General features: G+C 38.5%; 1 protein-coding gene across 1 annotated transcript in view; it reads left to right on the top strand.

Moving 5' to 3' along the window:
- CLGN (calmegin) overlaps window positions 1–14892 on the top strand; it is a 71229-nt gene that overhangs the window by 12713 nt on the left and 43624 nt on the right. The window contains exons 2-4 of the mRNA XM_049885240.1: window positions 1421–1573; window positions 8413–8486; window positions 9144–9202. Of these exons, the coding sequence (XP_049741197.1) occupies window positions 1430–1573; window positions 8413–8486; window positions 9144–9202 (277 nt within the window). The 5' untranslated portion in view covers window positions 1421–1429. The remainder of the gene's footprint in view (window positions 1–1420; window positions 1574–8412; window positions 8487–9143; window positions 9203–14892) is intronic.

A 14892-nucleotide genomic window follows, 5' to 3' on the forward strand; every position in this document is an offset into this window, starting at 1 on the left:
TCTTATTTTACATATTTGGGTTCTAATTTCTTTGCATCCTCCCAACGCTTATTGTTGTCTCTTTTTGTTCATAGCTGTTCTGGTAGATGTAAAGTGCTATCTCACTGTGAATCCAGACCCATATGGGCCTGCAGATTGTTCTTGAGGGTCTAAGAAGTCTCTCAGAATTTTTTTTTTTTTAATTTTCATGTTGATGGTGATTTTGAAAAAAAGTAATACAGCTGTGTTCTGGATCATCTGGATGACCAACCACCTCATAACCAAGGATTGCTGTGCTGTTTCAGTACCGACATTTACTTTGTGTTTGGAAGTACGTTGGCACCGAGAAATAAAACTTGCATTTTTAATGTGCTAATGGAAATCATTGATGTTAGCTGCCCTTGAGGATGTAATTATATAAATCATGTATTTCTGCCAAGAGACAGCCACATTGTATTATGGTATGCTATAAGGAACAGAAGTTTTGAAGTATTTGAGTAGAGAGAAACAGATAATTGAGTAAGCACAGTATTATAGAAATGATAAATGCTGAAGAACTTTCTCCAGAGCAGTCAACATGATCAAAATAAGCCACAGTTTTGTATGTTTAACAGTGATTTGATTTCAGGAAAACAGTATCACATTAAATGTGAGGGTTTTCTCCTTTAGTTTCCTTTATTTTGTTGGTTGTATTAGTCTCTAGGGCTGTTGTAACAAAATACCACAAACTGAGTGGCTTATATGAACAGAAATTTAATCGTGTAACAGTTCTGGAGGCTGCATGTCTGAATTCAGTATTGTTGGCAGGCCCATGCCCTCTCTGAAGTTTCTAGAAGAAGATCCTTTCTTATCTTTCCCAGCTTCTGGTAGCCCCAGCGTTCCTTGGCTTGCACCTACAGCGTAGGTCTGTGATCACATAGCTTTTCTCTCTGTATGTATGTCTTGTGTCTCTTGTCTTCTTATTGGATTAGGACCCACCCTTCTCTGCTATGACCTCATGTTGATAACATCTTCAAAAATCTGATTTCTAAACAAGGTCACATTCATAGGTACCAGGGGTTGGCATTTAAACCCATCTTTTTGGGATACACAATTCAATCCATAACATTGGTGTTTATATATAACCATATTTTGATTTTGTAATTATAAAATTATAATTATGAAACTTCCAGTTGTATGTTTATATACACTTAAGCAACATAGGAATCATGAGATTTTTTTTTCCTTTCTTATAAAAGATGTCTATGTTTTATTTGAGGTCAGCAGCTGTAGAATCTGTTTCCTTTGAGATTTGAAGTTTGTGTTTTTACTTCTTCAAAGCATAAGTTAATTTTATTAATTATGTGCTTTATAGACCATCCTAGGATAAAGGAGGTACTAAGGATAAATTATTTCATGTATTTATGAGAACTTAGTTTTTTTTTCTCTCTTAATTTCACAGATAATCAATATGCATTTCCAAGGCTTTAGGCTATGTTTGGGTCTTCTGTTCATCTCAGTTAATGCAGAATTTATGGACGATGGTGTTGAGATGGAAGACTTTGATGAAAATTCGGAAGAGATCGATGTTGATGAAGATGAACTTTCCTCAGCGGTAAGGTTATTGAAAAACAAGTTATAAATTACTCCTTTACGTGATACCTAGGTGTGACTGACCTCTTAAGATTCATTTCGGTTCTAACATTTTTCATATTCTACCCACCTAAACCCACTGCCGTCGAGTTGATTCCGACTCATAGCGACCCTATAGGACAGAGTAGAACTGCCCTATAGAGTTTCCAAGGAGCACCTGGTGGATTCGAACTGCTGACCTCTTGGTTAGCATCTGTAGCACTTAACCACCATGCCACCAGGGTTGCCTTCATTTTCTAAGGAGATAGGAAGACATTGCTTTTCCCCAAATATCTCGTTGCTGTATTTTTAAGAGTGTCCACATACTACGGAAATTCTTACTTTTGTGCATGGTACCTAGCACGGTTTTATTACCAAATAAATATTGGAAGTTTTGTACTGTCAGAATAGGAGTTCTTCACTGATTAAAACCAGTTACCATCAAGTCGACTTTGACTCATGGCGACCTCATGTGTGTCAAATGACAGCAGTGCATCATAAGGTTTTCAGTAGCTGATTTTTTGGCAGCAGATTGCCTGGACTTTCTTCCAAGGCACCTGTAGGTGGACTTCCAGCCTTTCAGTTAGGCAAGAGTGTAAAGTATTTGCACCAACCAGGTACTTCCTCACCACTGGTTAAAGAAGAAGCACTTTAGGGAAGAGAAAGGTTTCCAGTTTTACTTCTGACGCTGCCAGCTGTTTTCAGATAAAAGGAAAGGTAATATAATTTGCAGTTCTCCTAGGAGGAAAATAGTGTCTTTATTTCTCTGAGAAAAAAAAAAAAATGCTACCAAGGAGGATGAATTAGAAAGAGAAGTGATGAGTATGACTGACCCAAGTTTCTATCTCAGCATTGATAAGATGTATGTTTTGAGGTGGTGACTAATAGAAGCCTGGGAAATTTCACAGAAAATTTTTATACACCATGAGACACCATAAGAACTTTCACATTGAGGAATATTCATATCTAATACTGTGATAATCAGAAGTGTTTTTGATGGCGAGAAAGCATTAAATGTAATTGTGCTAGCTACTGGTTAAGGTCCCTAACCCAAAACCAAACCCATGGCCATTGAGTCAATTCCAACTCACAGCAACCCTGTAAGGCAGAGTAGACTGCCTCATAGGGTTTCCAAGGAGCGGCTGGTGGATTTGAACTGCCAGCCTTTTGGTTAGCAGCCAGACATTTAACAACTGTGCCACTAGTACCGCTTTAAGGTCCCTAGGTGATGCAGATGCTTTGCAATTGACTACTAATTGAAAAATTGGCAATTCAAATCCAGCCAGTGGTGCTTCAGAAGAAAGGCCTGGCAATTCTATTCTGTGAAGATTACAGCCAAGAAAACCCTACGGAACAGTTCTACTCTGTAAAACACGGGGTTGCCGTGAGTTGGAATCAACTCAGTGGAAACAGGCGTGGTTTTGGGTTTTGGTTTGTCTGCTATTTAAAGGGACAAGGGGAATAATATATGGTTGTTACAGACTTTTGCTTCACTTCTTTTTGGAGCTTTATATTTGCAAATGTGAGTGTTGTTCAGTTGTTTCAGGTGAATATTCTGTTTCTCCTGTTAAATTTTCATTTAAAACCTAATTCTATGATCTATAGAAGTAGGTACTCAATTGTTTAATGACTGACCTGGATACATCTACTATAAGAGTCTTGGAGGTCAAGCTACAGTGAAGGCATTGGCAAAAAACAAAGCTTCAGGAATTGATGGAATGCGAATTAATACGAAAAATAAATGAATGCTGGAAGCACTCACTCGTCTCTGTCAAGAAATTTGGAAGACAGCTACGTGGATAACCAACTGTGAGAGATCTGTGTTTGTGCCCATTCCAAAGAAAAGTGATCCAACAAAATGTGGAAGTTATAAAGTTATTAATATCATTAATACCACACACAAGTAAAAAATTTGCTGAAGATAATTCAGAAGCGATTGCAGGAGTACATTGACAGGGAACTGCCAGAAATTCAAGCTGGATTCAGAAGAGGTGCTGATGTCAGGTGAATCTTGGCTGAAAGCAGAACATACCAGAAAGACGTTACCTGTGTTTTATTGACTACGCAAAGGCATTTGACTGTGCGGATCATAACAAATTATGAATAACATTGTGAAGAATGGGAATTTCCGAACATTTACTAGTGCTCATGTGGCAGCTGTACATAGATCACGAGGCAGTTGTTTGAATAGGACAGGGGGATACTGCATGGTTTAAAATCAGGAAAGATGTGCGCCAGGGCTGTATCTTTTCACTATGCGTGTTCAGTCTGTATGCTGAGCAAATAATTCGAGAAGCTGGATTATTGAAGAAGAATGTGGTCAGGATTGGAGGAAGACTAAAAACCTACCATACGCAGATGACATAACCTTCCTTGCTGAGAAGTGAAGAGGACATGAAGTGCTTACTGATGAAGATCAAAGACTACAGCCTTCAATATGGATTATAACTCAACATAAAGAAAATAAAAATCCTGACAACTGGACCAATAAGCAACGTCACGATAAATGGAGAAAGTATTGAAGTTGTCAAGAATTTTATTTTACTTGGATTCATAATCAGTGCCCTTGGAAGCAGTAGTCAAGAAATCATGGGATGTATTGCATTGGGCAAATCTGCTGCAAAAGACTCTTTAAAGTGTTAAAAATCAAAGACGTAGGTGCATCTGACCCAAGCCATGGTATTTTCAATAGCCTTATATGCATGTGAAAGCTGGACAGTGAATTAGGAAGACCGAAGAAGAATTGATGCCTTTGAGTATGGTGTTGGTGAAGAATATTGACTATAACGTGGACTTCCAGAAGAACAAGCAAATTTGTCTTGCAAGAAGAACAGCCAGAATGCTCATTAGAAGGATGGATGGTGAGACTTTTTGTCTCACGTACTTTGGACATGTTATCAGGAGGGATCAGTCCCTGGATAAGGACATCATGCTCAGTAAATTAAAGGGTGAGCAAAAAAAAAAAAAAAAAAAAGAATGAGGTGAATTGACACAGTGGCCATAACTACAGACTCAAATATGGCAATAATTGTGAGGATGGCATGGTATTTTATTCTGTTATACACAGGGTTGCTGTGAGTCAGAACTGACTTGATGGCACCTAACAACAACAACAATTTTTAGAGCACAAATAATCTAGATGTGATAAAATATGAATAAAGGGCAGAATACAATTGCTGGTGACTTTAAGGGTGGTGTAGCAGAAGGAAGCCTCATACATGACACCATTGTCCGTTTTACCATAAAAATATATAGAGCAATAAAGTTGTAATTCATTAAACTTCATAGAAAATCGGCAGTTTTGTTAGCTCCATTTTGACCCTAGTAGTAATTACGTGAAATTTTATTTACTGATTTCCCCCCTTAGAGAAACAGGAAATGTTGTGTTATCAGGGCAGGGTAGGGAAAGTGAGAATGGAAAAAGTGCTTCTGCATCCTTTTCCTGAAGAGGTAAGTGCAGAAATCTTATAATTAACCATACAAATAAGACCACAAAAGGTGATTCAGGAAGGATTCAAATTGATCTGTTACTTTAGGAAAATTCTTATTCATTTATCAGTATTTCAGATTGTCTTTTAAGTTATCTTGTTGTTCAGTACTGTGTAGTACATATTATTATGTAGTGGTTATGTGTATAAACTGTGGAGCTAGACAGTCTGGGTTCATATGTAAGCCCCACAATTACCTAACTGTGTGACAGTAGGCAAGTTACTTTGCCTTGCTGCCATAGTTGCATTGTGTGGAAAACGATAGGATAATAGTACTTATAGTATTTTGTGAGGATTAATGGAACCTCAACCACCGCTACCACCACCATCATAGCAGCCAACATTTACATGATGCTTTTTTTTACAGCAGTACTTTTTGCACATTAAAAATACCCAGTGAGTAGTATTTGCTGCTGCTTCCAAATGCCTGAGTTTTCTTTGTGGTCCAAAATACTCATCATCTTTCTCCTTTCCCCATCTCCATGTTCCTAATTCCTTAATTGTCCTTTAGTCACTTAAGAGTGAAATTTAAGAGTTAGTTTTAAACTGTCCTACCTACTATCTAAGCTTTTTATCTTACATATGTTGATCACGCTATTTCTTTTGTTTCTAATGATTTTTATCCCCAAATAATGTCACTTGTCATCCTTCTCAAGGCCAGATGTCTTAGTTATCTAATGCTGTTATAACAGAAATATAATGCTGTTATAACACAAATGTGTGGCTTTAACAAACAAATTTATTTTCTTCCTGTTTAGGAGGCTAGAAGTCTGAATTCAGGGTGCCAGCTCTAGTGGAAGACTTTCACTCTCTGTCAGCTCTGGCAGAAGGTCCTTGTCTCTTCAGCTTCTACTCCTAGTCAGTCTTCATGTGGGTTGACATCTCTCTTCCCCTGTCTCTGCTTCTTTCTCTTGCTTGTTTAATCTCTTTTATATCTGAAAAGAGATTGATTTAAGACACACCCTACACTAATCCTGTCTCATTAACGTAACAGTCACAACCTATGCCCAAATGAGATTATAATCACGGGCATTAGAGATTAGGATTTACAGCACATATTTTTGGGGACCCACTTCAGCCCATGACATTCTACTTTTTGGCCCCCCAAATTCATGTCCTTGCCACGTGCAAAACACATTCACCCATCGCATCATCCCAAAAGTCTTACATCAACCCCAAGTTCAGATTCTCATCTTCTGAATCATCTAAACTAAATATGGGTGAGACTTTAGTCATATTCCATCCTAGGTCAAAATTCCGCTTCATATGAGAACTTATGAATCTAGAGTACAGGTTATCTGCTTCTAAAATGCAGTGGTGGAACAGACATGAGGTATACGTTTCCATTACAGTTGGGAGAAATTGGAGGGAAAGAAGGGGTAACAGCCACCAAGCAAGTCCACAACCCAGCAGAACAATTTACATTAGTTCTCAAGGCTTTAAAATCTTCCCTTCTCTAAGATCATCTAGGCATTGGCCCCACCCTCCAAGACTCAGGGTCTTGGCCACGTCCTCTGGATTCTGGGTGGAGGCCCCTAGGTCCTAGGTTTCACCTCTGCCTTCCAGGCCATCTGGGATGGCAATCCCTCAGCTTTAGGTGGTCCCATTCTCTTAGACCATCTGAGTGGTGACCTCATCCCTGGCAGGCCTCGTTTTTCTGTCCCTTGGCCAGCCCCACCCCTTCAGCTCTGGGTGGCAGCCCCACAATCCAGAACTGAGTTGGCGAAGATCCAGCTCTTTGAAACCTAGGAGGCTGTGGCTCCACCCTTTGCGATCCAGGAGAACACGGCCCAACCTTTTGAAGGGTGAGAAGGCCCTGCTTTCCATGCTCCTTCCAACAATTCTGCTTATCTCCGAGTTGCTCCAGGGAGAGTTCTTTTCTTTTCTTGGAGTACAACAGATGTAGCTTCTTTGGAGAACTTCAAGAGGCAGACAGTGTTTTCTCCTTTTGTTCTTTCTCTGTCGCTTCAGTCAAAGCTGATGGGTTTTCTGTTGTGGTAGTTAGTTAGATCCGTAAGTCACAGGCTTAGTCTCCTTAACAAAAGTTTGAGTAGACACGTCCTTGGTTCTAGGACATGTGTCCTTACTTCGTACAACAGAATTTTCCAAATCTTTATAAATTCTTTTTTCACTTTGCACAGTTCATTTTTAAGTTCATCTCTTTCCTCTCACATTTTATGATAAGCAGCAAGGAGAAACCACACAGCTCCTTTAAGATCTTGCTTAGAGATCTCATCAGCCAGATATTTGGGTTCATCACTTAAAAGTCTACCTTCCGTCAAATGTTGGAGCATAATTCATACAAGTTCTTTGCCACTGCATAAAAAGCATCACCCTTCCTCCATTGTCCAATCACATATTCTTCATTTTCCTTTATAGCCTCACCAGAAGCACGATTAACATCCACATTTCTAGCAACATTCTGTTACTGGCACTGTATATATTCTCTAAGATGATAGAGACTTTATAGCTCTCATCAATTCCTTCTGAGCTAGAATTGCCTTTGACATCTGTAATTCTACCAACAGTCTCTTCAAGGCAATCTCGGCTTTTGCTCTTAGGCATCTTAAAACTCTTCCATCCTCTACCCATTACCCAATTCCAAAACCACTTCCACATTTTAGGTATCTGTTAGAGCAGCACCCTACTCCCAGTACCAAATTCTGTCTTAGTTATCTAGTGCTGCTGTAACAGAATACCACAAATGGTGGCTTTAACAAGCAGAAATTTGTTTTCTCACAGTTTTTAGGAGGCTAGAAGTCCGAATTCAGGGTCCTGGCTGTAGTGGAAGGCTTTCTCTTTGTCAGCCCTGAATGAAGGTCCTTTTTTCCTCTGAGCTTCTGCTCGTGGGCATTCTTCGTGTGGCTTGGCATCTTTCTTCCCCCATCTCTATTTCTTTCTTAAGACATACCCTGCACTAATCCTGTCTCATTAACATAACAAAGACAACTCATTCCCAAATTGGATTGCAATCACAGTCATAGATACTAAGATTCACAGCACATATTTTTTGGAGACACAACTCAGTCCATAACACCAGGTTAAATGTGTCAGGAGACCTTCTCTAATTACTTCTTCCCATTCCTCCTGTGTTCGACTGAGTCAGTGTATCCTATGTTTGCACATGTGTTATCTTTACCTTCATTGTATTTATTATATTTTCTTGTATTTTATCACCAGTAGTATGAAAAGTTTAGAGATCAGAGACCATGACACCCGACATCTATATTACCTATATGTGCATTGCATACTAGGTTCTTAACCAGTGAGATTATTTAATTAAAATATTTATAAAGATAAATAACTTTAGTTTTTTTTTTTAATCTATTTCTAGATTAAATATAAGACACCTCAACCTATAGGAGAAGTGTATTTTACAGAAACCTTTGATACTGGAAGGTTGGTTGGGTGAGTATTCATTCAAAACAATGTTTTCCTTCATTTGATTAGCTTTTTGAAGTTACTGGTTATTGGCCTATGAAAATTGCCTCTACTACAGAATGGTAAATATTTTAAAAAATATTTTTTCCTGTTCACAGTGTAAACTAGTATCTTCACACATTTTTGTTATTGATAGAAATGTTTAATTCAAATAGTTATTTGTACAAAGATAATATGCAAATGAATTCTGAATATAAAGAATTTCTTCATTCTCTAGGACAGATATTACCAGTCTAATTGCACACGGCAAATTTGAGTTACTTACTATGCCATCCTAAATAGTAGTAAAAATAATAAAAGTTAATATTTACTGATTGTTAGGCCAGGTACCATCCTAAGTAGATAGGTAAGTATTAGCTTTATTCCTATTTTATAGGTGAGGAAACAAAGGCTTAGTGTGCCTTGCCTGTGACCATACAGCTAGTAAACTGAAGACTCCAAATTTGGCTTAAGTCTAGCCTTGCAGGATATGCATAGATATCCTTATTTAGCCTCTAAGTAATAATTTATTTTTGAAAGAAAAACGTGCTGGATAATCTTTTATGTGCTTGTAATATGAATTGTACCTATAAATTACTAGCTTTATTTTTAATGGCATGCGTTTGATTTCAACTTTATTTACAGGTGGGTCTTATCAAAGGCAAAGAAAGATGATACAGATGCGGAGATTTCTATATATGATGGTAAAAACATTTATTTAAATATTAGATATAACCAGTATGACCCAGAATTCAGCAGCCTTTGAGATTATATATATCCATTAAAGTGTGTTTGGCCTGATGCTGCATCCTGCTTCTCAGTAGACTGTTCGGTCTTTTATCTTGTCTCCTCTCTAATCTTTCTGGAAATCCCCAGGTATTCCACACTTTACCACCATCCAGTTTTCTGACTCTGCACAGCTGAATTTTTATTCCAGTGCAGTTAGTCTCCTGTATTTCCTAAGTCAGTACTTCCCAGGCTACTGCCGTTTTCTACTTTACTGTCTCATCTCTAGGATTAGTATCACTAGACCAAGTTATAACTTAGGCAAGATTTTCCTAGTGGTTTGGAAACTATCAAAGATAAGTGCAAGAGGGAGAAAAATGTATGAGAGCTACAAGATACGTGGCTCCTCTTGCAGCCTGTCTCCAGGCCTCTGTCCGTTATCATAGGATCTCTAACAATACCGTTAACTTGGTTACAGAAAGAAATATCTTATGTACAAGGGTCATTTTTTTCCTCCCTGGAGTATGACAGAAGAATTTAATGCTCCCTCTAGTCTAAAGCTAGCCTCTTCAATTACTACATCCTGAAACAAGAACAGCTTCTTCTCAGGATGACTGGTAATGAGAATTTCCTCTCAGAGGGCTACATACCCAAAAGAATGTGATCTCACCCTCAGATCCCTCAGGCAGTTACATCAGAACAACAACAACAACAAACAGATCAGCTGTCTAGTTCCTTTTCATAGTTTCTGTTTTGGTCTGAGATAAAGATAGGCCTGCATGTGTTTATTTGAGTGTTCTTCATCCTAGGAAATCCCCATGCTTATATACGTCAAAAAAGAACATTACCACGTACACAGAACAAGCAACTCTCTATTCCATCTAAGTCCCTTTAGAGAAAAGAAACATCAAGACTTCAGGGATATAACCCGTTCCCATAGAGTCAATGCTGACTCATATAGACACGATAGGACAGAGTAGAAGTGCCCCAAAGAGTTTCTAAAGAGCAGCTGGTGGATTCAAACTGCCGACCTTTTGGTTAGCAAGCGAGCTCTTAACCACTACACCATCAGGGCTCCTCAGGGCTGCCTAAATTATACCCAGAGAAATATGCATTATCAAATAGAATGCTTAACTTTAAAATATGTTTAGGTCACTCTATAGTTTTTTTCTGAGAACACTGGGTAGATATTTGCTTTACATTTGTGTTTTAGAAGAATTCATCAATGGAGTATCCCTAAAATTAAGATATGGTCTGTCTCACAGGTGAATTAAAGTCTCTATTTCTTGCTAGACAAAAGTGGTTTTTAGAATTTAAATGATCCCTCCCCGCCCCAGCTTAAGTTAAAAATCAAAACAGGCAAGCAAAAAACAAACATCTCAGCATCCAGGTTTGGTCTGTCATTTTAAATATCTAAGTAAATAATTTCCTAGCATACTAGAATAGATGGAAACCCTGGTGGCATAGTGGTTAAGTGCTATGGCTGCTAACCAAAGGGTCAGCAGTTTGAATCCACCAGGCGCTCCTTGGAACCTCTAATGGGCAGTTCTCCTCCGTCCTGTGGGGTTGCTATGAGTTGGAATCTACTCGACGGCACTGAGTTTGGTTTGTCTTTTTTTAGCATACTAGATTATCTGTGATTTCTGATGTTGTTCATTTCTTGAAAGCAACTTTGAAAGATATGGGCTGTATTTAGCTTCCACTGTCTCAAAATAGTGTTTTGGGTTTTGATATTAGCAGTGTTGTATACGTAGTGGTCAGTTGAGAGAAATATCAGATTTCCTTGAAAAAATATTTTGGTTTCACAGTAATTAATCATTGCTTCTCTGAGTAAAACTGTCATTACTAGTTTTTTAGTAATAACCAAATCTGAGAGGAAACAACCTGTACTCTGGCGCACAGGTGGTGCATTTAGGGGTTAATTATTTGTTTTCAGATTGTTATTAATAAACATTTAGACATTACATTATAAATATCAGTCCTTTAAGTTACTGACTTTCAGGATATCTTGTGAAATTGTGCAGGTGTTATTTGGAAATTGACAGATTCTTTTTAAATATATACTTACAGCAGAATTTATATTACCTGGTCATTTTCTAGAATATGGGTGTAATAGGTAAATGATCTGGTTTTATCAAGGGAAACCTTGTCAATGAGGGATAATTATTTTGTCAGATGTTTTCTAAAGTTGAAGTGCTAGATGGTACCTTTTTCACAGCCGATAAATTTATGTACGTAATTCCCAAAAAAGGCATCATAGTTTTTTTAAATCCTTTACTATTAATATCCCGAAAGTCCACAAGATAAAGTTACTTCTTAAAAGAATTTTTTTTTTCAAACCACAGGTTAGTTGTGATAAAACAATTCAGTGTTGATGTGAGAGAAGGTAAATCAAATGCATCATTTGAGAAAAGGATGTTGTTGTTGTTGGGTGCCGTCGAGTTGGTTCCGACTCATAGCGACCCTATGCACAACAGAATGAAACACTGCCCAGTCCTGCGCCATCCTTACAATCGTTGTTATGCTTGAGCTCATTGTTGCAGCCACTGTGTCAATCCACCTCGTTGTGGGTCTTCCTCTTTTCCGCTGACCCTGTACTCTGCCAAGCATGATGTCCTTCTCCAGAGACTGATCCCTCCTGACAACATGCCCAAAGTTTGTAAGACGCAGTCTCGCCGTCCTTGCCTCTAAGGAGCGTTCTGGCCGCACTTCTTCCAAGACAGATTTGTTCGTTCTTTTGGCAGTCCATGGTATATTCAATATTCTTCGCCAACACCACAATTCAAAGGCGTCAACTATTCTTCAGGCTTCCTTATTCATTGTCCAGCTTTCACATGCATATGATGTGATTGAAAATGCCATGGCCTGGGTCAGGCGCACCTTAGTCTTCGAGGTGGCATCTTTGCTCTTCAAAACTTTGAAGAGGTCCCTTGCAGCAGATTTTCCCAGTGCAATGCGTCTTTTGATTTCTCGACTGCTGCTTCCATGGCTGTTGATTGTGGATCCAAGTAAAATGAAATCCTGGACAACTTCAATCTTTTCTGTGTTTATCATGATGTTGCTCGTTGGTCCAGTTGTGAGGATTTTTGTTTTCTTTATGTTGAGGTGTAATCCATACTGAAGGCTGTGGTCTTTGATCTTCAATAGTAAGTGCTTCAAGTCCTCTTCACTTTCAGCAAGCAAGGTTGTGTCATCTGCATAACGCAGGTTGTTAATGAGTCTTCCTCCAATCCTGATGCCCCGTTTTTCTTCATATAATCCAGCTTCTCGTATTATCTGTTCGGCATACAGATTGTATAGGCATGGTGAAAGAATACAACACTGACACACGCCTTTCCTGACTTTAAACCAATCAGTATCCCCTTGTTCTGTCCAAACAACTGCCTCTTGATCTACGTAAAGGTTCCTCATGAGCACAATTAAGTGTTCTGGAATTCCCATTCTTCGCAGTGTTATCCATAGTTTGTTATGATCCACACAGTCGAATGCCTTTGCATAGTCCATAAAACACAGGTAAACATCCTTCTGGTATTCTCTGCTTTCAGCCAGGATCCATCTGACATCAGCAATGATATCCCTGGTTCCACATCCTCTTCCGAAACCGGCCTGAATTTCTGGCAGTTCCCTGTCGACATACTGCTACAGCCATTTTTGAATGATCTTCAGCAGAATTTTGCTTGTGTGTGATATTAATGATATTGTTCTATAATTTGCACATTCGGTTGGATCACCTTTCTTGGGAATAGGCATAAATATGGATCTCTTCCAGTCGGTTGGCCAGGAAGCTATCTTTCATATTTCTTGGCATAGAGAGGTGAGCACCTCTAGCACTGCATCTGTTTGTTGAAACATCTCAACTGATATTCCATCAATTCCCGGAGCCTTGTTTTTCACCAATGCCTTCAGAGCAGCTTGGACCTCTTCCTTCAGTACCATCGGTTCCTGATCATATGCCACCTCTTGAAATGGTTAATATCGACTAATTCTTTTTGGTGTAATGACTCTGTGTATTCCTTCCATCTTCTTTCCATGCTTCCTGCGTCATTTAATATTTTTCCCATGGCATCCTTCACTATTGCAACTCGAGGCTTAAATTTTTTCTTCAGTTCTTTCAGCTTGAGAAATGCCGAGTGTGTTCTTCCCTTTTGGTTTTCCTTCTCCAGCTCTTTGTACATGTCATTATACTGCTTTGTCTTCTCGAGAGGCTCCTTGAAATCTCCTGTTCAGTTCTTTTACTTCATCAATTCTTCCTTTTGCTTTAGCTGCTCGACACTCAAGAGCGAGTTTCAGAGTCTCCTCTGACATCCATCTTGGTCTTTTCTTTCTTCCTTGTCTTTTCATTGAGCGCTTGCTTTCTTCATGCATGATGTCCTTGATGTCATTCCACAACTCGTCTGGTCTTCAGTCACTAGTGTTCAATGAGTCAAATCTGTCCTTGAGATGGTCTCTAAATTCAGGTGGGATATACTCAAGGTCATATTTTGGCTCCTGTGGACTTGCTCTGATTTTCTTTAGTTTCAGCTTGAACTTGCATATGAGCAATTGATGGTCTGTTCCACAGTCGGACCCTGGCCTTGTTCTGACTGATGATATTAAGCAAATTAGAGGGGAAAAGGGAGAGAAATCTGGAAGCTTTAAAAAGTGCATCTTTAAAAGCTCAGTAAAGTGTGCACAATGATAGACCAAAAAAGAAAGTAACCTAAAATACTCTGATTCTTAAGACTGCTTAGTCGTTGCATTGTTGGTTTTTTTGTTTTGTATTGACGCGAGGAGGTAATATGAAGAACATCAGTGATTTAAAAATGCCCATTAATAAACATTTCAAGTTATCAGAATACTTGGAAAATAGCCAGTTTATGCTGAATTGAGTTTTCTTGGGATAGGCAATACCTGTAAATTTTCAAAACCAAAAGATTGTATACAAATTACTGTTTTTTTTTTTTTTCCCTCTGCTGTAAAAAGAGTAAAGGAATAAAGTCCAACACGAGACCCTAGGGCTAAATGTAGCCCATCTAGCTTTGCATTGCATGCAGCCTGCGACCTCGTTTCAGAAGCTTTCCGATCTTAAATTCCAGCCCAGCGAGGGCCTTACTCAGCTCTGCCATGTTATTGTTGAGTGCTCATCCTGTGCTTTGCGGCTTTTCTGGCCAAAACTTCTGAGGGTTGATTGGCTTAGTCTGGGAATTTATGTGAATTGAGTATACAGTTTTCAAAATAAGATTTAAATTTCTACAATGGCTACTGCAAAATAAGCAAAGTAGCTGACGAATTCTATGTATTTCAAAATAAATAGACTGAGGCAGCCTACTCATATTGTGTTAAGGATAGTCTTTGTCTCATAAAGTTTTAAAATAATCTCATGTTAAAAATGCAGTGTTAACAGACCTTATGAGACAAATCACACTTTTGTAATTCCATTGATTAAAAAATCTCTCTGAGAAAACCAAAATAAACCAGGTTTAGAAATGCCTTAATCAAATGTAGTGTTTGCTGTTTATTTGTTTTTATAATTTTAGCTAAGAAAATGAAACCCTTCTCTGATAGTGGGAGAAAAAAAAAGGCAGGTATGCTTGCAGTTAAGATATGTTATTTCCTGATTTAAAACTTTGTGTTTTTTTTCCCTGAATTAGGCTTCATAGGAAAATAATTCTTTAATCACTGTTTTCTG

This window comes from Elephas maximus, chromosome 5, assembly GCF_024166365.1.
Source record: "Elephas maximus indicus isolate mEleMax1 chromosome 5, mEleMax1 primary haplotype, whole genome shotgun sequence".
NCBI classification, from domain to species: domain Eukaryota; kingdom Metazoa; phylum Chordata; class Mammalia; order Proboscidea; family Elephantidae; genus Elephas; species Elephas maximus.